General features: G+C 37.3%; 1 protein-coding gene across 1 annotated transcript in view; it reads right to left on the reverse strand.

Annotated features, from left to right (window-relative positions):
- Positions 1–469: 469 nt before the first annotated feature.
- The window catches only part of SPATA1 (spermatogenesis associated 1), a 54,940-nt gene continuing 27,563 nt past the window's right edge, over positions 470–27,846 (reverse strand). The window contains 8 exon segments of the mRNA XM_052638002.1: positions 470–497; positions 499–557; positions 2,886–2,984; positions 6,314–6,492; positions 13,844–13,969; positions 15,145–15,256; positions 25,479–25,539; positions 26,381–26,495. Of these exon segments, the coding sequence (XP_052493962.1) occupies positions 470–497; positions 499–557; positions 2,886–2,984; positions 6,314–6,492; positions 13,844–13,969; positions 15,145–15,256; positions 25,479–25,539; positions 26,381–26,495 (779 nt within the window).

Here is a 27,846-nt window from a genome sequence, read left to right on the forward strand (position 1 = left end):
TTAAATTCTCAGTACTAATCTCTGTCATAGCTGTGAATGCAAGTTAGACTCATATTTATTAAAATAAATAATTTTTCATTTTACAGTCATACTAGGTATTATATTTTAAGACTATTTAAAAGTGAAAATGATAAAATATAGTGCTGTAAAATAAAATGTAATACATTTGAAACCTTAAAAAAATAGCCATAACCACCATTCTGCTTTTTTACACCTATATTTCCTGAAACACTGTATAATAGCCACAAGAAAAGCAAATAGACATAACACTTGTAATTTATATGAAACAAGGAGAACAATGGTTAAATAAATATGTTCAAGTAAGTAAATAAAAATTTTTTTTTGGCCATACCACAATGCATGTGGGATCTTAATTCCTAGACCAGAGATTGAACCTGCACTCCTTGTAATGGAAATATGGAGTCTTAATCACTGGATTTTGACCAATAAAAGTTTTAAATTAACATACCTAATTGAGATTGAAAAGTTGTATTAAGTTTCTTCTGTGCCAGTTCAGCTTTCAATGTGCGTAAGTCTGAAATTGCTTGTTTTCTCATCTATAAAAAAGAATTGTCTTTCAAAACTGAACTTCCATCTTTTCTAAAATTATATAATTGTCATATAAATAAGGGTTTTTGAAATAGCTTTCCTGTCTTCTCTCATTTGCTTTCAGTGCCTTTGCTTGCACTGGATTACTATGGTAAATGTATAGTTCATAAGTCCTTTTGAGTAAGCATGCTTATCTACTGCTAGTTATGCTACCAAATAATTTCACTTATTAGTATATAAGCATGATAAAAATAAATGGTTCTAAAAAACTAGAGTGAGAAAGAATTTTATCTTTCATTTATTTCAATATCTTCTCAATGTATAAAGAAAATGGTAAAAGCAAAAAACCTCTGACTCCTAAAGAAATTACAAAAAAACCTTAATTTCCTGACCTTAGAAACCGAGCAAGTACTTAAGAAATATAATAGTGTGGTAAGCACTCTTTTAAGTGCATTAACCCCTTAGATTCTTCCAGAAATTTAATTGCAGCAGATACTGTTATTTCTCCTCATTTTACAGCTAAAGGAACTGAAATGCCTAGAAGTTAAGTAAATTGCTAAGGTATAAAACCAGAAAGTGGCACAGCCAGAATTCAAACTTAGACCATCTGCTACCAGAACTTGCCATTCTGAGTATTGTCTGTGGACCAGCAGCATCAGCATCACCTGGGAGTCTGTTAGTGCTGAAGATTTTCAGGCTTCCCCCGGAGATCTGTTGAATCAGATCCTGCTAGTTTTAACAGGATCTCCAGGTGATATAACATTGAACTTTGAGAAGCAGATTGTGCTATATTATTTGAATATGATTGCAACAGTCAAAAAGGCTTTCTGTTCCTTAGATCTGAATCTTATGTGTAGATACATAAATTCTTATAATGTATCTTATAATGTCTGCTATGTGACAGTTAAGCCCTATGGTTAATATAGAATTTTTTTCACCTGCAGCCTATAAGCTGAAAACATGGTTCTCTTTTTTACATGTCTTTCCTGTTTTTTCACTACAATTCTAATTTGGGTTCAAACCATTTATATGTAATATTATTAGGCCAAAATATACAAAAAATGGTAAGAACTAATGTGTATGCTTTCCAGAAGAAAAGGGCATTGAAGAAGTTGTAATTGAAGGCCTTGGTGGGTCTTCTACCCATCCAACTATCCTTAAGTGGACAAGTTTTACGCTTGATTTCTCTCCTTTTTCTGAATACACAGGAGTTTTCATTCATTGAATGAACTTTTTTTTTTTAGTGTATACTGTATAAAGATGTCAAATAACTCCTTTTTTTTGTTGTTTAAAATTGTCCTTTACCTTTTTCCTCTCCTGTAGTTTTAAGCTTCTCAGTGCTGAGCCAGAGTTTAGTCTAGAGAATGCTGCTAGTGAGAAGAATCTAGAACAGTGCTGTCTAGTAGAGTAGCCACTTGCCACATGTAACTATTTAACCTGAAAGTAACTAAAATTAAATCTAAAATTCAATTTCTCAGTCACACAACAATCTATATATCAAGTGTTCAACATCCTTATGTGGCTAGTGGCTACCTTATCAGACAGTGCAGGTCTTAAACATTTCCACCACCACAGAAAGTTGTATTGGACAGTGCTAATTCTCGACAGGGGTCATTATTCTCTGTTATAAATCTATTTCTGATAAAGAGGTGAATTGAGAGCACTCATATAACATTGTATATATATCTATGAAAATAACCAGAGTAAATGAGATAATTACCCAAGAGAGGAGAAAACATTAAAATTAAATGGGAGCTCAGAGAGCTCAGTGGTTTGTCAGACTTAGGTATGAATGACGCTAATGTATGAAAATTACTTCTTTAAGAATATTTTATGGAAACTCTGTACTGATTCATGGGCTTCCCTGATGGCTCAAGAGGTAAAGAATCTGCCTGCAATGTCTCCTGGTTCTGACAGGAGACATGGGTCTGATCCCTGGGTCATGAAGATCCGCTGGAGAAGGAAATGGCAACCCACTCCAGTAGCCTTGCCTGGAAAATCCCATGGACAGAGGAGCCTGGCGAGCTACAGTCCATGGGATCACAAAGAGTCAGACAGGACTGAGCACATGATGGGTGGATGGGGTACTGATTCACAAGGTTCTTTTACTTTATTTCTTAGTGAAATTTTACTAAGTTTTGCTTTGGCCTTGTTAGGAATCTTTTCACTGGATATCATTATTATTCTTGTACTTTTTTCATTCATGCTTTTTTGTTAAGGTAACAATTTTAAGACAGTCCTTACTGCCTTTACCCTATTGATAAGCAAAGTTAAAACACCAAAGTAGTTTATTTCAAGATAAATGTTATAATCTTATTAGGGGAAATTCAAAGTACCTTAATTTCTATTATGAGTTTCATTTTGTCAGTATCCAGTTTTCTTTTAAGTTGATCAATAGCATGTTGTACTTCAGTGATCTGGATGATAAGGTAATTCTGTATGGGACATATAAAGATGTCTTTGTTTAGTATAACATCTACCTTTAAAATTTTTAATTCTTTGTCAATATAGACAGCAAAATGATCAAATATCAAAAGAGCATATCATGAGAATAACCTATTCCATAAAATAAGCTTGTTGCTTTGCAGTAAATTATTGAGTTGTTTAAATTGCTGCTGCTAAGTTGCTTCAGTTGTGTCCAACTCTTGTGACCCCAGAGACAGCAGCCCACCAGGCTCCCCCGTCCCTGGGATTCTCCAGGCAAGAACACTGGAGTGGGTTGCCATTTCCTTCTCCAATGCATGAAAGTGAAAAGTGAAAGTGAAGTTGCTCAGTCGTGTCCGACTCCTAGCAACCCCATAGACTGCAGCCTACCAGGCTCCTCCATCCATGGGATTTTCCAGGCAAGAGTACTGGAGTGGGATGCCATTGCCTTCTCAAGAGCTGTTTAAATTATTGAGTTGTTAATTTCTTATGCTTTACGGACCACTTTCCTTTATGTTCTACTACCATTTTCATGTATTATAAAAATAAAGAGGTATTTGTAAAATTTACCATTAAATTAGCACCATAGAATCCAACAACTATTACTATAAGATGAATATACTAGGTTTAAGATACTTAGCAAGACTTCAGAAATTGGCATCATGGTTTATCAGTGGAATCATAACAGAATCACATTAAAATATTTAATAATGAAATATTGTATTTTATAAGAAAATCTGTTAATATGAGAAAACCTGTTTTAGTTAAGTAAAGGTTACTTAAGTAACCTTTTGGTTACTTTTGTTCAGAAAAGTTTGTGAGTTGTTATTGTTCATTGTTCAGTTGTTAGTTGTGTCTGATACTTTATGACCCCATGGGCTGTAGCACACCAGGCTTCCCTGTCCTTCACCATCTCCTGGAGCTTGTTTAAACTCATGTCTGTTAAGTTGGTGATGGCATTCAACCATCTAGTCCTTGTCGTCCCCTTCTCCTGCTGTCACTCTTTCCCAGCATAAGGGTCTTTTCCAACGAGTCGGTTCTTCCTATCAGGTGGCCAAAGCACTGGAGCTTCAGCTTCATCATCGGTCCTTCCAATGAATATTCAGGATTGATTTCCTTTAGGATGGACTGGTTGGATCTCCTTGCAGTCCAAGGGACTCTCAAGAATCTTCACCAACATGACAGTTCAGAAGCATCAATTCTTCGGCCCTCAGCCTTCTCCATGGTCCAACTCTCACATCCATACATGACTATTGGAAAAACCATGAGATGGTTTAGTCACTAAGTCATGTCCAAGTCTTGCAACCCCATGGAATGTAGCCTGCCAGACTCCTCTGTCCATGGGATTCTCCAGGCAAGAATACTGGAGTGGGTTGCCATTTCCTTCTGCAGGGAATCTTCCTGACACAGGAATCAAACCCAGGTCTCCTGCATTGCAGGTAGATTCTTTACGAACTGAGCTACGAGAGGAAAACCATATCTCTGATTATACAGACCTTTGTTGGCAAAGTAATGTCTCTGCTTTAAATATGCTCTATACGTTTGTCATAGCTTTTCTTCCAAGGAGCAAGTGTTTTTTAACTTCATGGCTGCAATCACAGTCTGCAGTGATTTTGGAGCCCAAGAAAATAAAGGCTGTCACTGTTTCCATTGTTTCTCCATCTATTTGCCATGAAGTGATGGGACTGGATGCCATGAACCTAATTTTCTGAATGTTGAGTTTTAATCCAGCTCTTTCACTCTCATTTTTCACCTTCATCAAAAGTCTCTTTAGTTCCTCTTTGCTTTCCGCCATAAGGGTGGTATCATCTGCATATCTGAGGTTATTGATATTTCTCCCAGCAATCTTGATTCCAGCTTGTACTCATCCAGCCCAGCATTTTGCATGTCATCTGTATATAAGTTAAATAAGCGGGGTGACCGTATACAGCCTTGATGTACCCTTTCCCAATTTGGAACCAGTCCTTTGGTTCTAACTTGCTTCTTGACCTGCATACAGATTTCTCAGGAGGCAGGTAAGGTGGTCTGGTATTCCCTTCTCTTTAAGAATTTTCCACTTTGTTGTGATCCACACAGTATAGTCAATAAAGCAGAAGTAGATGTTTTTCTGGAACTCTCTTCCTTTTTCTCTGATGCAGCGGATGTTGGCAATTTGTTCTCTGGTTCCTCTGCCTTTTCTAAATCCAGCTTGAACTGGATTTTCAAACTGGATTTTCTGGAAATTCTCAGTTCACATACTGTTGAAGCCTACCTTGGAGAATTTTGGCCATTACTTTGCTAGTGTGTGAGATGAGTGCAATTGTGCAGCAGTTTGAGGATTCTTTGGAATTGCCTTTCTTTGGGATTGGAATGAAAACTGACCTTTTCCAGTCCTGTGGTCACTGCTGAGTTTTCCAACTTTGCTGGCATATTGAGTGCAGCACTTTTACAGCATCATCTTTTAGGATTTGAAATAGCTCAGCTGGAATTCCATCACCTCCTCCACCAGCTTTGTTCATAGTGATGCTTCTTAAGGGCCACTTGACTTCTCACTCCAGGATGTCTGGCTCTAGGTGACTGATCACACCATCGTGATTATCTTGGTCATTAATATCTTTTTTGTATAGTTCTTCTGTGTATTCTTGCCACCTCTTCTTAATATATTCTGCTTCTGTTGGGTCCATACCATTTTTGTCCTTTATTGTACTCATCTTTGCATGAATTGTTCCCTTGGTATCTCTAATTTTCTTGAAGAGATCACTAGTCTTTCCCATTCTATTGTTTTCCTCTTATTTCTCTGCACTGACCACTGAGGAAGGCTTTCTTATCTCTCCTTGTTATTCTTTGTGAGGTGTAACTATCTGGAAAGAAATAATTTAAGCTGCTTTCATGAAAAGGCCATTATCATATATTCAACTTGAGAAAACAGTAAAATAAAAAGTTTCTGTGATGCTTTAAAAAATTATCAGCTAATATGGAGAAAACTTTATTTAAAACTATTTGGATTTTACATTAAATTGACCTAAAATGCTAAACTTTTACTCAAAGAGTAGATTGGTGGTTGGCGGAAGCAGGATATAAGATCTACAAGTTCAAGGGATGTAATATACAGCACAGGGGCTTTCCTGGAGGCTCAGACAGTATAGAATCTGCCTGCAATGCAAGTGACCTCGGTTTGATCCCTGGGTTGGGAAGATCCCCGGGAGAAGGGAATGGCCACCCACTCTAGTATTCTTGCCTGGAGAATCCCCATGGACAGAGGAGCCTGGCAGGCTACAGTCCGTAGGGTTGCAAAGAGTCAGGCATGACTGAAGTGACTTAGCAGTCACACACAACAGAAACAGAACATATTTAATAGTACCTTAGAGTCTGTGATGTTTGCAACATTTTTTGGTCTCATCTTGATCTCCCTGACTTCAAGTTGCATGAGCAATTTTTTATAGTAAAGTTCCAAATCTTCTCGAAGTTTTGTTAAAACTTCTTCCAATGATGCTGTAACTTTCTTTGTTTCAAAGCACCGTTTTTTCCAAACACCACAGGCTTTAAAAAAAAAAAAAAAAACTACCAACAATAAAAAAACACAAATGCTATAGTTTGATTCAACTTTTCAATCTGGAAAGGACCCTGGAGTTAATTCAAATCATTCCTCTCTCATATGCTGAGGAAATTAGAGTTAAGAGCAAAATGTTTATTGAATTAAAAGGCCTACAAATATAGTAAAATACTCTTAAATCCAGGAACCAAAATCAAGTTCTTCAAGCTTGTACTTTTTTTAGAAAATCTTCAAAATACTACCTATAACAAAATGTGTATATTTTTGACTACTTTTGTCCATAATCTGATTTGAATTCAAACAAAAAGGCAAAATATATATTTTCAGATTTTCCTTATTTTTCAGCCCCCAAATGACTTGTTTTGTGAAATCAGTTGATTCTAATTCATCATTTATCAAAATTATTCCCAATATATCCCCAAACTTCTGTAGGGCAGAATTTCTTAAACATGACTTCTAGTTGAGAAAATTAGAAATTAAACTCTGTCAGTTTAAGGAATCACTTTGACACTAATGAGATTCAAACTATAAACTTAATTGGAACACAAACTGCATGCTAGTATATCAGAAAATGCTTATATTTCCTTTTTTAAGATTATCATGAAAACACCTTAAAATTCTATATTATAATGTGATTTAAATAAAAACAAAAAACTACATGGACCTTTAATTCAAGATTTTAACAATTGATCTCAGCCCTATATCTAACCCTACAGCAAGTTCTACTGGTACCACTCCCAAAATCCTTTGCGCATCTCCCACATTCTCCCTTCTTCAGTGCTGCATTCCTAGGCAATCTGCTATCATCTTTTGAAAGATGTAATTTTATTTTTTTTCATTTCTTTTTTTTTTTAACTTTACAATACTATATTGATTTTGCCATACATCAACATGAATCTGCCATGGGTGTACACGTGTTCCCAATCCTGAACCCCCCTCCCACCTCCCTCCCCATACCATCTCTCTGGGTCATCCCAGTGCACCAGCCCCAAGCATCCTATATCCTGTATCGAACCTAGACTGGTGATTTGCTTCTTATATGATATTATACATGTTTCAATGCCATTCTCCCAAATCATCCCACCGTCTCCCTCTCCCACAGAGTCCAAGAGACTGTTCTATACATCTGTGTCTCTTTTGCTCTCTCGCATATAGGGTTATTGTTACCATCTTTCTAAATTCCATATATATGTTTTAGTATACTGTATTGGTGTTTTTCTTTCTGGCTTACTTTACTCTGTATAATAGGCTCCAGTTTCATCCATCTCATTAGAATGATTTAAATGTATTCTTTTTAATGGCTGAGTAATATTCCATTGTGTATATGTACCACAGCTTTCTCATCCATTCATCTGCTGATGGACATCTAGGTTGCTTCCGTGTCCTGGCTATTATAAACAGTGCTGCGATGAACATTGGGGTACACGTGTCTCTTTCCATTCTGGTTTCCTTGGTGTATATGCCCTGCAGTTTTTTAAGGAATCTCCACACTGTTCTCCATAGTGGCTGTACTAGTTTGCATTCCCAAAAACAGTGTAAGAGGGTTCCCTTTTCTCCACACCCCCTCCATCATTTATTGCTTGTAGACTTTTGGATCGCAGCCATTCTGACTGGTATGAAATGGTACATGATTGTGGTTTTGATTTGCATTTCTCTGGTAATGAGTGATGTTCTAATGGCCTCTCTGCTTCCATTCTTGCCCCTCTACAGGCTATTCCATCTTTCTAAAACATCTTTGCTGCTACTGCTGTTGCTAAGTCGCTTCAGTCGTGTCTAACTCTGTGCGACCTCATAGATGGCAGCCCATTAGGCTTCTCTGTCCCTAGGATTCTCCAGGCAAGAACACTGGAGTGGGTTGCCATTTCCTTCTCCAATGCATGAAAGTGAAAAGTGAAAGTGAAGTCGTTCAGTCATGCCCAACTCTTAGCGACCCCATGGAATGCAGCCTTCCAGGCTCCTCCTTCCATGGGATTTTCCAGCCAAGAGTACTGGAGTGGGTTGCAAATTGCCTTCTCCAAAAACATCTTTAAAATACTTTAAAAATCACCTAAATCCAAAGGTTAAAAATCCTCTGATGTCTTCCCGTATTACTTGTAACAAAATCCAACTTCTGCAACTGGCCTGTTCCTTCCTGACCTTTTGATTTTCTTCCTCTACATTCTTTCTTACTGATGACACTCCAGCCACACTGGTCTTGGTTCAGGTCCTTAATTCTGAAAGCTTATTTCTATCTCTATATCTTGACTTTTAGTATTCCTCCTGTTTGGACTCTTTTCCCCCATCTTTTTACATGCTTGTTGTTGTTTAGCTGCCAAGTCATGTCCAGCTCTTTCTGTGATCCCATGGACTGTAGGCCACCATGATCCTCTGTCCATGGGATTTCCCAGGCAACAATGCTGGAGGGGGTTGGGTTGCCATTTTCTTCTCCAGGAGATCTTCCCAACCCAAGAATTGAACCTGTGTCTCCTGCATTGGCAGGTGGATTCTTTACCACTGAGCCACCAGGGGAGCTCCTTCACATGTTTATCATTTTATTAATCAAACCTTAATGATATCTCCTCAGAGAAGCCTTCCTTGAAAAGTCTAGCTAAACCATCTCTCCTGCCCCACCACTCTTTACTCTTTGAATTTACTTTTAGCTCTCATCAGTAGCTGATGAGACCACCAGCTATTTGTTTATTGTCTGTATCCTCCAATTAAAGCCAACCCCTTGAAGGCAGGGCCATGTTTGTCTTGTTTATTGCTGTATCCTCAGCATTTAAAACAGTGCTGAGAACTGAGGTGCATAGTAGGCTCAATCAGAATATTTGATGGCTGATAGATACATTTTATCTTGAAACATTCCTGTTGAAATAGAAAGTAAGTGATAATTCCCATTTTATCAATAGATAGAGTGAGGCACAAAGAGGAGAAATAACTTGTATAAGTAAGTGATTATTCTGGTATCAGGTCCTGGTCCTGTGATTTCTAATTCATTGCTCAAATCTGTCTGATAAAATTGCTCTTTTTTTCACTACAACATGGCCAAATAATTGCCACCTCTTCTGGGGTAACACTTTAATATTATGAGGTAAAACATTCAGAAATACCTCCTGACATGTCAGATCTAGTACTAGAGCAATAATTTTGCTGTAAACTGAGAGATTCAAGGGATTAGATCTGATACACAAAGCACCTGGAGAACTATGAACAGAGGTTTGTTAACATTGTACAGGAGGGAGTGATCAAAACCATTCCCAAGAAAAAGAAAGGTAAAATGTTTGTCTGAGGAGGTCTTACAAATTGAGAAAAGAAGAGAAGGGAAAGGCAATGGAGAAAAGGAAAGATATATCCATCTGAATGCAGAGTTCCAAAGAATAGCAAGGAGAGATAAGAAAGCCTTCCTAAGCGATCAATGCAAAGAAATAGAAGAAAACAACAGAATGGGAAAGAGTAGCGATCTCTTCAAGAAAATTAGAGACACCAAGGGAACATTTCATGCAAAGATGGGCACAATAAGGGACAGAAACAATATGGACCTAATGGAAGCAGAAGATATTAAGAAAAGGTGGCAAGAATACATAGAAGAACTATACAAAAAAGATCTTAATGGCCCAGATAACCATGATGGTGTGATCACTCACTGAAAGCCATACCCCAAATTCCTGTTGGCTACTTATTTTACATATGGTAATATAAGTTTCCATGTTACTCTTTCCATACATCTCATCCTCTTCTCCCCTCTCCCCATGTCCATAAGTCTATTCTCTATGTCTGTTTCTCCATTGCTGCCCTGTAAATAAATTCTTCAGAATCGTTTTTATAGATTTCATATGTGTACATTAGAATATAATATTTATCTTTCTCTTTCTGACTCATTTCACTCTGTATAATAGGTTCTAAGTTCATCTACCTCATCAGAACTGACTCAAATGTGTTGCTTTCTATGACTGAGTAATATTCCATTGTGTATATGTACCACAACTTCTTTATCCAGTCATCTGTTGATGGGCATCAAGGTTGCTTTGGTGTTCTAGCTATTGTAAATAGTGCTGCAATGAACAATGGGATACATGTCTTTTTCAACCCAGGTTTCCTCAGGGCATATGCCTAGGAGTGGGATTGCTGGGTCATATGGTGGTTTTATTTCTAGTTTTTAAAGGAATCTCCATACCGTCTTCCACAGTGGCTGTATCGATCTATATTCCCACCAACAGTGCAAGAGCATTAAAAATTCAATTATTTTTAAAAACTGACATTTATTTATTAATTTTAACAGTCATGTATTAAATAAGTGTTTATTAAGTGCCTACTGAACTTAGTCACTGTTCTAGGGGCTGGGGAGATAGTAATAAGCCAACAAAGTCTTGTCCCTGCCCTCAAAGTGTTTATGGTCCAGTGGAGGAATGATGATCAAGTTAAGCAGTAGTGATACATCCTGATAACTGCTATGATAAAGGAATTACAGATTCTATGCATGGGAGTACAGATGAAAAACACCTAAATTAAATGGAAGAGATCAAGAAAGGCCTCCAGGAAAAGTGGTAGATGTACTGGAATCTGAGCTTTCCTGGTGGCTCAGTCAGTAAAGAATTGGCCGTTTGATCCTGGGGTCAGGAAGATCCCCTGGAGAAGGAAATGGCAACCCACTCCAGTATTGTTGCTGGAACAGTCCCATGGACAGTGGAGCCTGCCAGGCTACAGTTTATGAGGTCACAAGAGTCAGACACGACTTAGCGGCTAAACTACCACCCACCATACTAGAATCTGAAGTGTGCCTCCTCTTGGCACCATGCCTTCAGTCTTTTCCCTCTGCCATCTAAATCTTATTTTCTCCGTCTATTCCTTTCTTCAGAGTTCCTGGTTATTTCCTACTAATCATTCAATCCCAGCTTAGATATCACTCTCGAAGCCTTCTTTGAGTCCCTTAGTCTCCCCTAGATGCTCAATTTTTTTGGTATGTCTGTCTGCTTTGCTAAATTGAATGAATGGGTGAATCAATGAGAGAAATGAGGTAAGAAAAATAGTTTCCTTGCAATAATTAGAAACAGATTTGTTAGAACTTGTAGAAATGAAAAAATGAGAAAGGGTGGAGGAAGCATAGGATGATTTGAGAGATGTTAAATAATTTGAGAGGCTTACATTTTGGGTTGTATTAGAAGATAAAAAGGGTAAAAGGTATATATGGAATTAACTGCCTTTCTGTTCAGTTCAGTCACTCAGTCATGTCCAAATGTTTGCCACCCCATGGACTGCAGCATGCCAAGCTTCCTTGTCCATCACCAACTCCTGGAGCTTGCTCAAACTCATGTCCATTGAATTGGTGATGCCATCCAACCATCTCATCCTCTGTTGTCCCCTTCTCCTCTTGCGTTCAATCTTTCCCAGCATCAGGGTCTTTTCCAATGAGTCAGTTCTTCCCATCAGGTGGCCAAAGTATTGGAGCTTCAGCTTTAGCATCAGTCCTTCCAATGAATGTTCAGGATTGACTTCCTTTAGCATTAACTGGTTTGATCTCCTTGCAGTCCAAGGGACTCTCAAGAATCTTCTCCAACACCATAGTGCAAAAACATCAATTCTTTGGTGCTCAGCTTTCATTATAGTCCAACTCTCACATCCATACATGACTACTGAAAAAACCATAGCTTTGGCTAGATGGACCTTTGTTGGCAAAGTAATGTCTCTGCTTTTCAATATGTTGTCTAGGTTGGACATAGTTTTTCTTCAAAGGAGCAAGTGTCGTTTAATTTCATGGTCGCAGTCATCATCTGCAGTGATTTTGAAGTGAAGTGAAGTGAAGTCGCTCAGTCATGTCCCACTCTTTGTGACCCCATGGACTGTAGCCTACCAGGCTCCTCCCTCCATGGGATTCTCCAGGCAAGAGTACTGGAGTGGGTTGCCATTTCCTTCTCCAGGGGATCTTCCTGACCCAGGGATCGAACCTGGGTCTCCAGCATTCCAGCCAGATGCTTTAACCTCTGAGCCAACGCTGCTCTGAGCCAATGCTGCTGCAGTGATTTTGGAGCCCCCCCAAATAGTCTGTCACTGTTTCCATTGTTTCCCCATCTATTTGCCATGAAGTGATGGGACTGGATGCCATGAACTTAGTTTTCCGAATGTTGAGTTTTAAGACAGTTTTTTCACTTTCCTCTTTCACTTTCATCAAGCGGCTATTTATTCCTCTTTGCTTTCTGCCATAAGGGTGGTATCATCTGCATATATAATATTATTGATATTTCTCCCTGCAATCTTGATTCCAGCTTGTTCTTCATCCAGCCCAGCATTTTGCATGATATACTCTGTGTGTAAGTTAAATTAGCAGGGTGTCAGTATACAGCCTTGACTTACTCTTTTCCCAATCTGGAACCAATCCACTCTTCCATGTACAGTTCTAACTATTGACCTGCACACAGATTTCTCAGGAGGCAGGTCAGGTGGTATTCCCATCTCTAAGAATTTTCCACAGTTTGTTGTGATCCACACAGTCAAAGGCTTTGCCACAGTCAATGAAGCAGAAGTAGATGTTTTTCTGGAATTCTCTTGCCTTTTCTATGATCCAGTGGATGTTGGTAATTTGATCTCTGGTTTCTCTGCCTTTTCTAAATCCAGCTTGAACATCTGGAAGTTCTTGGTTCATGCACTGTTGAAGTTTAGCTTGGAGAATTTTGAGCATTACTTTGCTAGTGTGGGAGATGAGTGCAATTGTAAGGTAGTTTGAGCATTCTTTGGCATTTCCTTTCTTAGGGATTGGAATGAAAACTGACCTTTTCCAGTCCTGTGGCCACTGCTGAGTTTTCCAAATTTGCTGGCATATTGAGTGCAGCACTTTCACAGCCTCATCTTTTAGGATTTGAAATAGCTCAGCTGGAATTCCATCACCTCCTCCACTAGCTTTGTTTGGAGCGATACTTTCTAAGGTCCACTTGACTTTGGACTCCTGGATGGTCTCAGGAAACTCAAGTAGGGGCTCTCAACCTATGGGGGTGGGGAAATGGGGAGGGAGATGGGAGGGAAGGGAGGTGATATATGTATACCTATGGCTGACTGATGTTGAGATCTGACAGAAAATAATGAAGTTAGATAAAGCAGTTATCCTTCAATAAAAAAAATAAATTAAAAATAATTCAATTTTAATAAAAAGCATGTTGCATTTAGTGTATAAAATAGTCAAACAATGATTTCATCTTTCCTATAGTGAATCTATATCAATAGTATACCATTTAAACTGTAACAGTAAAACAGTAAATATCATCTGTGATTTATTCTGTAAAATAAATCACAGGCACATAATTTACAGGCAAAAATTCTGTAAACCTTGAGTTTCCTTTATAGAGATAACAGATATGTAATAAATTTTACCATGATAGCACTTTAATTTGCCTTGTTCCAATAGCCTTTCAGCTTTTTTGATTAGTTCTTCTCTAATTCTTTCCAGATATCTTCTTTCTTCCTCTACTTGTTTCATTTGTTCAATAATCTTCTCCCCTAATAGATTATAAGCCATACTCATAAATACCTAAAAGCTAAAAGATGGGTAAAGTCCTAAAATATAGAATAAAAAACTAAAAAATGCTTAAAACAGCAAGTATAAATTTTAACCCAAACTCTGTTTTCCTACCTGTAGTATAGTGATTTGCCTCTGTGGAAAACACTAAGGAGTCATTTCAGTATTTATAGGAGATTTATATATATATAAACAATACAGTATGTTTCTTTTGCATTTATACATATATGTATAAAAACTAGGTAGGCTCCCTGGTGGCTCAGAGGGTAAAGCGTCTGCCTACAATGCAGGAGACCTGGGTTCGATCTCTGGGTCAGGAAGATCCCCTGGAGAAGGAAATGTAACCCACTCCAGTACTCTTGCCTGAAAAATCCCGTGGACAGAGAAGCCTGGTAGGCTACAGTCCATGGGGTTGCTAAGAGTCGGACACGACTGAGCAACTTCACATAGAAACTAGGTAAAGCTTGTGTAGTTATATCGCTTGATTTAATTCTTTAAGTAAATTTAACTTGGGTCCAAAGTTATTGTACTTAAATCTTACATGCCATGCCAAGTCACTTCAGTCGTGTCCGACTCTGTGCAACCCCATAGACAGCAGCCCACTAGGCTCCCCCGTCCCTGGGACTCTTCAGGCAAGAACCCTGGAGTGGGTTGCCATTTCCTTCTCCAATGCATGAAAGTGAAAAGTGAAAGTGAAGTTGTTCAGTCGTGTCCGACCCTTAGCGACCCTAAGGACTGCAGCCTACCAGGCTCCTCCGTCCATGGGATTTTCCAGGCAAGAGTACTGGAGTGGGGTGCCATTGCCTTCTCTGTAAATCTTACATAGAAAAATGTATATTTTGGAATATATTTTTTTTAAAGTAGAAATAATACTAGTGACACACATACTCAGTAATCAACATAACAATCATATACTTTAAAATAATTTAACTTTTTGTGGTAAAATATACATAATTTACCATTTTAATCATATTTAAATGTACAGTTTAATGGCACTATGTGCATTCATAATATTTTGCAAGCATCACCACCCCTTCATCTCCAAAACTTTATCTTTCCAAACTAAAACTGTACATATTAAACAATTAACTCCTCATTTACAGTATTTAACTTTACCTCATAGAATCATCTGTACTTATAGTATCATCATACTTACTCTCAATCTGTGATAAAGGTATATCAGTTATTCCTGGAGAAAGAGCAGGTTGACAAGGAAGTGAAGGAAAATCAATAAGATCTGGTATGGGGATGTATTCTGTTTTACCTAGCTGTAAGCAAACATGAAAACCAGTAAGATCTGGTAGGATGACACATTATTTTTCATCTATTTGTAAGCATCTGATAATGCCAACAGTAATGCATTTTTTTACTTATAAGGTGATGAACTCCAAATCTATCTTTGTAACTATAGACCCTCTCTAGTGCTCCATTTTCTTCATTCCACTATTACTTGGACATTATACCACAGGAGCTTCAAACTAAAAATTTACAAAGAAGAAAGAAAAAGGAATTCATATTTCTTTCTAAGCATGATTTCCTTCCAAGATTTCTGATTTCAATTATTATGACAACTTTTAAATGTTTCTCAGATGGCTATTGAACTTTTTTTTCTTAAGCCAATTTTGACCATTTATATTTGCTTAGAAAATTGGACATCCTAGCACATTTTCAAATTTTAGCATACATTATATTCTCATAAATTTTATCACCTCTATATTTGTGTTACATTGCCTTCATCTCACCTAATTTTTGTGTTTCTACCCTTTTTTGATAAACTACCTCAAGTCTTACCAATGTTGATGTTTCTGCCACTACCGCTTTATAGATCTTGATCTCTTGTCAATTCTACTAGGCTGTTTACTTCTGTAACTTAATAGTTTCTACTTCTACCTTCATTAAGAAACCCTTATCCCTACTTTGTTTTATTATTTTTTCTGTTTTATTGTTTTATTATTTTTATTGCATTTTATTTTGTTAACTTATAAGGTCAGATTCCCACAGGATAATGGCAACCACCTAAATTAGAATCTCTTCACACATGCTTTCAACTACTATAAAAAGAAAGCAAATATAATCACCCATAACTTATGTCTGCAGTGTAACTAGGACACAGAATCTTCTAATTTACATATACTTTAATTTACATGTAAGTGGAGAAATAAACACCCTAGGCCAGCAGTGTGTGCTTAGGAGCTCACATCTAAGCAGAGTCAGATGGGGACTATGCATTAGAGAGACAATACACAGATAACAGAGTGAATATTAACCACAATTCAGTCTTAAAGGAAAGGGTCCTACATGTGGTGGAGAAATATTGAGAGATAGGGTATGAACTGGTAAATCAGAGCTCTTTCTATGAGGAATCTAAAAGAAAGGGGCTTTTAAAATGTAGAGGACCAGAGGTGGTAATTATGGGAAAACATAGTTACTAGGAGGAAAAGGCAATGGCAACCCACTCCAGGACTCTTGCCTGGAAAATCCCATGGACAGAGGAGCCTGGAAGGCTGCTGTCCATGGGGTCGCTGAGGGTTGGACACGACTGAGCGATTTCACTTTCACTTTTCACTTTCATGCATTGGAGAAGGAAATGGCAACCCACTCCAGTGTTCTTGCCTGGAGAATCCCAGGGACGAGGGAGCCTGGTGGGCTGCCGTCTATGGGGTCGCACAGAGTTGGACACAACTGAAGCGACTTAGCAGCAGCAGCAGCATAGTTACTAGGTGAGAGGAAAATGCTTCAGAAGCAAGAGATGTTCTGTTAAGCAAGGTAGTAAGAGAAAGAAAGGTGGTCAAGTTAGTTAAGAGCTCTGCTGAATTAAATCAGTAAGAAAGTATACAAAGAAAAAAGACCATTTCCCCCAAATGCCCCATTTATTTAAAAATAAACAATTGCATTTTATTATAACAACAGAAGAGGGCACTCCTAATCTACAAGCTAAACTAAACCACCAGAACACTACTCCCTGTTCCTCTGTAAGAACACCTGCTACTGATTCAGAAAAATCCAACACAAATTAGCAAAGACAACATCTACAAAATAATCTAACATTCATGCTAAGTTACTTTTTGAAAACCCTCAAAATTGAGAATTAAAACAAAACAAAACCAGCAGCCAAGAGGCAGAAAAAATTAACACTATCCCAACATAGACTGTATTAAATGAATTCAAAGCATTTTAGGTATTAATGAACACCATAAATCACAAATTTAGACATCCAGAATAAAAATGGAAAAATAAAACTCCAGGAAGATGTAAAATGGAAATTGACCAAATTGAAGAAAGAAATTAAAGAAGAAAACAAACTGTCTTGGAAATGAATAACAGGTATCCAAACAGGAACAGATATGACCAAAAAAACAGAGTAAGCATAATAGAGAACAGAAATAAAAGGAGCAAATAAAATTAAACATAAAGAAATGGTAAACTTGACCTAGAAGAAATAAAAAGGAGTTAATCAATAATGAATAATGTAATAACTGAGATCAAAAACACTCTGGAGGGAAACAACAGTAAAATAACTGAGGCAGAAGATAGGATGAGTGAGGTGGAAGATAGAATGGTACAAATAAATGAAGCAGAAAGGAAAAAAGGAATAAGACTTAAAATAAATGAGGACAACCTCAGAGACCTCTGGGACAATGTCAAATGCCCCAACATTCAAATCATAGGAGTCCCAGAAGAAGAAGACAAAAAGAAAGGCCATGAGAAAATACTTGAGGAGATAATAGTGAAAAATTCCCTAAAATGGGGAAGGAAATAGCCACCCAAGTCTAAGAAGCCCAGAGAGTCCCAAACAGGATAAACCCAAGATGAAACACCCAAGACACATATTAATCAAATTAATGAAGATCAAACACAAAGAACAGATATTAAAAGCAGCAAGGGAAAAACAACAAATAACACACAAGGGGATTCCCATAAGGATAACAGCTGATCTTTCAGTAGAAACTCTTCAGGCCAGAAAGGACTGGTAGGACATACTTAAAGTGGTGAAAGAGAAAAACCTACAATACAGATTACTGTACCCAGCAATGGAGAAGGCAATGGCACCCCACTCCAGTACTCTTGCCTGGAAAATCCCATGGATGGAGGAGCCTGGTGGGCTGCAGTCCATGGGGTCACTAAGGGTCGGACACAACTGAGCGATCTCACTTTCACACATTGGAGAAGGAAATGGCAACCCACTCCAGTCTTCTTGCCTGGAGAATCCCAGGGACGAGGGAGCCTGGTGGGTTGCTGTCTATGGGGTCACATAGAGTCGGACATGACTGAAGTGACTTAGCAGTAGCAGTAGCAGTACCCAGCAAGGATCTCATTCAAATATGAAGGAGAAATCAAAAGCTTTACAAACAAGCAAAAGCTGAGAGAATTCAGCACCACCAAACCAGCTTTTCAACAAATGCTAAAGGATCTTCTCAAGACAGGAAACACAGAAAAGGTGTATAAACTCAAACCTAAAACAACAAAGTAAGTGGCATGGGATCATACTTATCAATAATTACCTTAAATGTAAATGGGATGAATGCCCCAACCAAGACAAAGACTGGCTGAATGGTTACAAAACAAGACCCCTATATATGCTGTCTACAAGAGACCCACCTCAAAACAAGGGACACATACAGACTGGAAGTGAAGGGCTGGAAAAAAGATATTTCATGCAAATGGAGACCAGAAGAAAGCAGGAGTAGCAATACTCATATCAGATAAAATAGACTTTGACATAAAGGCCATGAAAAGAGACAAAGAAGGATACTACATAATGATCAAAGGGTCAAGCCTTTGATCTAGAAGAAGATATAACAATTATAAATAAATATGCATCCAACATAGGAGCACCACAATATGTAAAGCAAATGCTAACAAGTATAAAAGGGGAAATTAACAGTAACACAATAATAGTGGGAGACTTTAATACTCTACTGACACCTATGGATAGATCAACTAAACAGAAAATTATCAAGGAAACACAAACTTTAAATAATACAATGGACCAGTTAGACCTAATCGATATCTATGACATTTCACCCCAAAACAATGAATTTCACCTTTTTCTCAAGTGCACACGGAAACTTCTCCAGAATAGATCACATCCTGGGCCATAAATCTAGCATTGGTAAATTTTAAAAAAATTGAAATCATTCCAAGCATCTTTTCTGATCACAGTCTGGTAAGATTAGACGTCAACTACAGGAAAAAAAAAATTAAAAATACAAACATATGGAGGCTAAACAACACGCTTCTGAATAACCAACAAATCACAGAAGAAATAAAAATATGCATAGAAATAATGAAAATGAAAACACACAACCCTAAACCTATGGAACTCAGTAAAAGCAGTGCTGAGGGGAAGGTTCATAGCAATACACGCTTACCTCAAGAAACAAGAGAAAAGTCAAATAAATAACCTAACTCTACACCTAAAGCAACTAGAAAAGGAAGAAATGAAGAGCCCCAGGGTTAGTAGGAAAGAAATCATAAAAATTAGGGCAGAAATAAATGAAAAAGAAACAAAGGAGACCAGAGCAAAAATCAACTAAGCTAAAAGTTGGTTCTTTGAGAAGATAAATAAAATAGACAAACCATTAGCCAGACTCATCAAGAAAGAAAGGAAGAAGAATCAAATCAGCAAAATTCGAAATGAAAATGGAGAAATCACAACAGACAACACAGAAATACAAAGGATCATAAGAGACTACCATCAGCAACTATATGACAATAAAATGGGTAACTTCGAAGAAATGGACAAATTCTTAGAAAAGTATAACCTTCCAAAACTGAACCAGGAAGAAATAGAAAATCTTAACAGACCCATCACAAGCATGGAAATCAAAACTGTAATCAGAAATCTTCCAGCAAACAAAAGCCCAGGATCAAATGGCTTCACAGGTGAATTCTACCAAAAATTTAGAGAAGAACTAACACCTATCCTACTCAAACTCTTCCAGAAAATTGCAGAGGAAGGTAAACTTCATTCTATGAGGCCACCATCACCCTAATACCAAAACCTGACAAAGATGCACCCCCCCCCCCCCCCCGCCAAAAAAGAGAAAACTACAGGTCAATATCACTGATGAACATAGATGCAAAAATCCTTAACAAAACTCTAGCAAACAGAATCCAACAACATATTATCACACATCATACATCATACATCATGACCAAGTGGGCTTTATACCAGGGATGCAAGGATTCTTTAATATCTGCAAATCAATCAATGTGATATACCACATTAAAAAATTGAAAGATAAAAACCATATGATTATCTCAATAAATGCAAAGAAAGCCTTTGACAAAATTCAACATACATTTATGATAAAAATCCTCCAGAAAGCAGAAATAGAAGGAACATACCTCAACATAAAAGCCATGTATGATAAACCCACAGCAAACATTATCCTCAATGGTGAAAAATTGAAAACATTTCCCCTACATTCAGGAATAAGACAAGGGTGCCCATTCTCACCACTATGATTCAACATAGCTTTGGAAGTTTTAGCCACAGCAATCAGAGAAGAAAAAGAATAAAAGGAATCCAGATTAGAAAATAAGAAGTAAAACTCTCACTGTTTGCAGATGACATGATCCTCTACATAGAAAACTCTAAAGACTCCACCAGAACATTACTAGAGGTAATCAATGAATATAGTAAAGTTGCAGGATATAAAATTAACACACAGAAATCCCTTGCATTCCTATACACTAGCAATGAGAAAACAGAAAGAGAAATTAAGGAAACAATTCCATTCACCATTGCAGTGAAAAGAATAAAATACTTAGGAATAAATCTACCTAAAAAAACCAAAAGACCTATATATGAAAACTGTAAAACACTGGTGAAAGAAACCAAAGATAACACAAATAGATGGAAAAATATACCATGTTCATGGATCAGAAGAATCAATATAGTGAAAATGAGTATACTACCCCAAAGCAATCTATAGATTTAATGCAATCCCTATCAAGCTACCAACAGTATTTTTCAGAGAACTAGAACAAATAATTTCACAATTTGTATGGAAATACAAAAAACCTTGAATAGCCAAAGCAATCTTGAGAAAGAAGAATGGAATTGGAGGAATCAACCTGCCTGGCTTCAGATGATACTACAAAGCTACAGTCATCAAGACAGTATGGTACTGGCAAAAAAAAAAAAAAAAGATATATAGATCAATGGAACAAAATAAAAAGCCCAGAGATAAATCCATGCACCTATTGGCACCTATCTTTGACAAAGGAGGCAAGAATATACAATGGAGAAAAGACAATCTCTTCAACAAGTGGTGCTGGGAAAACTGGTCAACCACCTGTAAAAGAATGAAACTAGAACACTTTCTAACACCATATACAAAAATAAACTCAAAATGGATTAAAGATCTAAACGTAAGACCAGAAACTATAAAACTCCTAGAGGAAAATATAGGCAAAACATTCTCTAACATAAATCACAGCAGGATCCTCTATGACCCAGCTCCCAGAGTAATGAAAATAAAAGCAAAAATAAACAATGGGACCTAATTAAACTTAAAAGCATTTGCACAACGAAGGAAACTATAAGCAAGGTAAAAAGACAGCCTTCAGAATGGGAGAAAATAATAGCAAATGAAACAACTGACAAAGAATTAATCTCAAAAATATACATGCAGCTCATGAAGCTCAATTCCAGAAAAATAAACGACCCAATCAAAAAATGGGTCAAAGAACTAAACAGACATTTCTCCAAGGAAGACATACAGATGGCTAACAAACACATGAAAAGATGCTCAACATCACTTATTATCAGAGAAATGCAAATCAAAACCACAGTGAGGTACCATCTCACACCAGTCAGAATGGCTGCTATTAAAAAGTCTACAAACAATAAATGCTGGAGAGGGTGTGGAGAAAAAGGAATCTTCTTACATTGTTGGTGGGAATGCAAACTAGTACAGCCACTATAGAGAACAGTGTGGAGATTCTTTAAAAAACTGGAAATAGAACTTTCATACTACTCAGCAATCCCACTGCTGGGCACACACACTAAGGAAACCTGAATTGAAAGAGACACGTGTACTCCAGTATTCATTACAGCACTGTTTATAATAGCCAGGACATGGAAGCAACCTAGATGTCCAATGGCAGACAAATGGATAAGAAAGCCATGATACATATACACAATGGAATATTACTCAGCCATTAAAAAGAATGCATTTGAATCAGTTCTAATGAGGTGGATGAAACTGGAGCCTATTATACAGAGTGAAGTAAGTCAGAAAGAAAAACACCAATACAGTATACTAACGCATATATATGGAATTTAGAAATATGGTAACAATGACCCTATATGCGAGATAGCAAAAGAGATACAGATGTAAAGAACAGTCTTCTGGACTCTGTGGGAGAAGGTGAGGGTGGGATGATTTGACAGGGTAGCACTGATACGTGTATATTATATATGAAGTGGATCGCCGGTCCAGGTTCGATGCATGAGACAGGGTGCTCAGGGCTGGTGCACTGGGATGACCCTGGGGGATGGGATGGGGAGGGAGGTGGGAGCGGAGTTCTGGATGGGAAAACATGTGTGCCCGTGGCTGATTTATGTCAATGTTTGGTAAAAAAAAAAAAAAACACTACAATGTTGTAAAGTAATTAGCCTCCAATTAAAAAAAAAAAAGAAATGGTAAACTTGATCAGAGAGAAAGTAACAGAAATAGAAGGTAAAGAAGAACCAAAAAAGACGAACTGGGGTCCCTGAAAAAAAAAAACAAAAACATGGAATTGATCTGCTATTTATATTGTCTTCTAGAACTACAATTTGTTGAAATAAAAGAAGTCTTGATTTTCATACTGAAAGGGCCCACTAGTGAAAGTTGCTCAGTCATGTCCGACTTTTTGCGACCCCATGGACTGGATTCCCCAGTCCATGGAATTCTCCAGATCAGAATACTGGAGTGGGTAGCTGTTCCCTTCTTCAGAGGATCTTCCCACCCAGGGATTTAACCCAGGTCTCCCACATTGCAGGTGAATTCTTTACCAGCTGAGTCACCAGGGAAGCCATAAAAGGAGCCTCTGCTGCTGCTGCTGCTGAGTCGCTTCAGTCGTGTCCGGCTCTGTGCGACCCCAGAGATGGCAGCCCACCAGGCTTCCCCATCCCTGGGACTCTCCAGGCAAGAATACTGGAGTGTGTTGCCATTTCCTTCTCCAATGCATGAAAGTGAAAAGTGAAAGTGAAGTCACTCAGTCGTGTCCAACTCCTAGCAACCCCATGGACTGCAGCCTACCAGCCTCCTCCATCCATGGGATTTTTCAGGCAAGAGTACTGGAGTGGGTTGTCATTGCCTTCTCCAATGTAGCCACTAGGTCCTCATAAAAACCAGACCTAGAACTTTCAACTGAAGTACAGCCTGAAAAACTACTACACATTAAAAGAATACTCTGGCCTTCCAGAAGAAAATACCCAAACCAATTTACAAGGAAAATAAAATCAATTTGGCATCATACTTCTTAATAGTAATAAATAGAATAAGACATCAATAGGGGAACATTTAAATAAATTCAAGGAAAAATTGCGTAAGCCGAGGATGTTACAGACAATCAAGCTATCCCTCAAGTATCAAGGCTCAAAGCAGGGATGAGCAAACTTCTTCTGTAAAAGGCCTCAGCATAATTTAGGTTTTGCAGGCCACAAATGGTATCTGTCATAATTCTTCTTTTTCCAACTTAAAAAAAAATTTTTTTAGGTCCCATGCTTCACTAAACTGGCTTTGAGCCTTGTTTGTCTATTCCTGCTCTAGACAGATTTAAATATGGAAGAAGTAAGGAAATATTGTATGTAGGAGCTGTTTTTAAATAAGTGGAACTTAACCCAGCCAGAAAATGATTGAAAAATCTTGTGCAAAAGAACTGGCAGTAAGTGTTGAACGTATTTAATTATAGATCTGAGACTAAAACAAGGGTGAGGAGAAGACAGGAAGCACAGCCCATAAATTTTCTGTTCTTTGACAAAGTAGAAATGATACAACTAAAAGTATATGAGGGAAGAAAAGAGAGAGGGATGACTTTTTAATAACCTTGAATGTAAGGTAGGAGTCAGAGGATAATTTTAGAGGTAACGAATCAAAAATTTCAAATTTTTGAAGAAGCATAAATTTTAAAAAAGGAAAAAGGAGGGTGAGGAATACTAACAAAAATTTATATTAGTATGAAGGTAAACACTAGAATAAGATTCAACCTTCCTACATACGAGGAAGGGGGAAAGTACAAATAAGCCACATAGTAACTATAGCAAAATAAAATGACAAATTTGAGGTCAAATATATCAATCCCATCATAACATAAAAGGAGATAATTCATCTACTAAATGAAAATGACTTTCAGACTGTTTACAAAATGAAACCCAACTTTATGATGTCTATAAAGAGGTACCTAAAACAATGCAATCCAGAAAAGTTGGGGAAAAAAGTAGAGGAGGAAGATGAGGTATACCAAATAAATGTAAATAAGAAGAAATGAGAAGTTAGTATCTTGATTTGCAATAAGAGAAATATACTTCAAATACTTGAAAAGGTAGTTTTTCAAAAAAGTTATTAAAATGGAGCCCATAAAATATATAAACAGGATCAAACCAACTGTATGGGTAACCTGGGAAATTAAAATTCAGGCCACAGTGAAATAGTATTCAGTACCCACCAGGTGGAAAAAATTTTATTTTTAAGTGTAAAGATAGCATGTTTTAAGAGTCAGACATGACTGAGCGACTTCACTTTTACTTTTCACTTTCATGCATTGGAGAAGGAAATGGCAACCCACTCCAGTGTTCTTGCCTGGAGAATCCCAGGGACAGAGGAGCTTGGTAGGAGGCCATCTATGGGGTCGCACAGAGTCGGACACGACTGAAGCGACTTAGCAGCAGCAGCAGCAGCAACAACAAAATAATTATTTGCTGCAGATGGCATGCCTTTATTCCAAAATGCAAAGGCTCTGAGCTGTGATTCTTCTACCAGGATTTTTCTCAGATTCCATTCAGCATTCCAACCTATTACATATCAAGTATCATTGGACTAGATGAATGTTAACACACAACTGGCAGCACTGCTTGCTGTGTCTCTTGGATCACTTTGTGAGCTGTTTCTGCCCAAAGTTGGTAGTCTTTTAGATTACTTGATTTAAAAAAAAAAAAGGAAAGATTGGAGCCACGCATCTGAATGCAATAAATCTCCAAATTCGAAAGAGGTCAAATGACTTTACATCGAGTGACTCATTTTCAATGGTAGCTGGGGCAAGGTTCAAATACCTGGTTTTTTACTTTAAAGGGCATATCTCAACATATCTCCCAGACCATAAAACTCCCAGAAATTTCACTGAATTGGGAGGCTCCTGAATTTTCTTGAAGTTTATCTCCCCCATCTCTAATGTATTAGGTAGAAAACTTAGGCATTTTAATCTGCAGTTTCATTTCAATTTCAGTATAAATATGGTACAATATCACATTTAAGAAAAATTTAGAAATCATACCTGATTATCCTCTCTTCTAATGATATTAGCTCTATCATCTTCATTTTTCCAAAGAAACTGACTTAAAAGGGAATGATAAAATTGAAAGTCATATTAAAAATGATTCCATGAATATTAGCTTTTCATGTTTTTGTTTAACATTCTATAAACACAAATATAACATTAAAAAATTTTAAAGTCATCTCAAAACTATTATGTTATCTTTCAAACTGATTAATGATTAACATAAACTATGTTTAGGATGAATTATAAGATAATATTTCATTATGTTGTTGTTCAGTTGCTAAGTTGTGTCTGATTCCTTGTGACCCCATGGACTGCAGTGCACCAGGTTTCCCTGTCTTCTATCTTTCAGAGTTTGCTCAAACTCGTCCATTATAGCTAAAATCAAATTACAGTCCAATGTTGATAGCAAGGTAACTAACTGGAAATTTAATAAACATACTTTGTTTATAGTTATTTTGAGAATAATTATTTATAAAATTCCTTACTTTAATTTCAAAAGGCTGTATGCAAAGCTGTGGTTTAAGTACTATAATTTTGACTGAAATTATACCAATGTGAAACACAAGCATGATTAGTTTACCATAACCAGGAATGTAAAAGAGCCAGAAAAATTAATTCTAGGAAACAAAAATGAGGACAGAAACTTTTCTGCCATTTAGGTTGCCCCTGATGACAAAATAATTACAATAGAATAAATTTAAGCAATACATTATCCCCCATTATATTGGAGGGAAATACTAGCATACAACAGTAAACATCAGAATCAAGGGGGTTTTAGTTAAAAATGTCATGAACTTCACTTGGTCCTTGTTTTAATTAGAAGAATCTAAGACAGTACCCTGGCTATCTCACTCTTATAGATTATGACATGTAGAATCAATATTCATACTAATTACCTTTTACTGTCGCTAAAATAATCATTATCTGAATCTTCCTGTGATCCTGGCAATTCAGGATTTCCAGTTTGATTATTTCCGAACTGATTCTCATTTGGAGTAGATTTTCCCCCAGCTGATGCTGATATCCACCCATAGCAAAGAAAGTTTACAATATTAAGAAAATACTAAAATAATAAATTTTTATATGTACATACTATATATTCTTATCCATGTTTCAATATCTCCATGAACTTTATTATTTCCAAACTGAATTTCATGAAACCTTTAGTTTATACAAAAGGAGAATTCTTTGGTAAATTCAGTTTGGGGAAAATTGGATTAAAGCAATCCTAACAGGAACACAAATCCCATAAAGACACACACCTATTGTAGGATTTCTCTTTTTTTATGTACAATATATACAAGGTGAGGTAAGTTGAGTTTTATTCAAATCTAGTTGTCTCTAAAAAGCTTTTGCCAAAAGTATGTTTTAAAATAGTATTCTGAGGATCCTCCTCTGGGAAGCATGGGGTATAAATACAGAGCATATGTCATTTGTTATTTTACATACACAAACATATAAGTGTTCCCGTCCGGGCATTATCACAGCATGTGTGACCTCAGGTAAGTTATTTCGCACTCCAGTTTCCTTAGCTCTAAAATGGCAATAGTGCATAGAAAACACTTTCTGCACAGTATGCAATTGTTAGAAGTCTTAAGACTTCAAGTTCTGATTTCCATTCCATAGCATTTCCTAGTTCAGGTCTTTATCACCTCAGTCTATTTTCCATATTGTCTCCCATATTGTTTTTCTGGAACTAAAATCCAATTACACCATTCCTGTTAGAAACTTCAAATGGCTTCCCATTACCTGCAAAACTTTTTAGCTTTGCAAACAAGGATTTTGCAGCTAAATCCCTACATACCTCCAGTTGTACTACATGGTGTTTCTTCCTCCCTTTCCTACCACCAAACTATAATAATAATAGTGTGTGTGTGTGTGCTTAGTTGTATTCGACTCTTTGCCACCCCATGGACTATATATAGCCTGCCAGGCTCCTCTGTCCATGGAATTTTCCAGGCAATAATAATAGTACTATTACTAATGAAAGTGAAAGTGAACTCGCTCAGTCGTGTCTGACTCTTTGCGACCCCGTGGACTGTAGCCTACCAGGCTCCTCCATCCCTGGGATTTTCCAGGCAAGAGTGCTGGAGTGATTGCCATTTCCTTCTCCAGGGGATCTTCCTGACCCAGGAATCAAACCTGGGTCTCCTGCATTGCAGGCAGATGCTTTACCGATCAACTACCGCATTAAACAAAGCCTGAGAGCTCCATTCATATCATAATCTATGTGAAGAAAGCCTTCTGGAATTGGGCTGCATGGCCCAACATTTGTAACCCGGATCTGAAGTCAAGAGTATGAATAGTTCTCTATGCCTTTTTAAGGGGGCTTAATCAGTGACTCTTTCAAGGGTTTTTAAAT

Source organism: Budorcas taxicolor, chromosome 3 (assembly GCF_023091745.1).
Source record: "Budorcas taxicolor isolate Tak-1 chromosome 3, Takin1.1, whole genome shotgun sequence".
Taxonomy (NCBI): Eukaryota; Metazoa; Chordata; class Mammalia; order Artiodactyla; family Bovidae; genus Budorcas; species Budorcas taxicolor.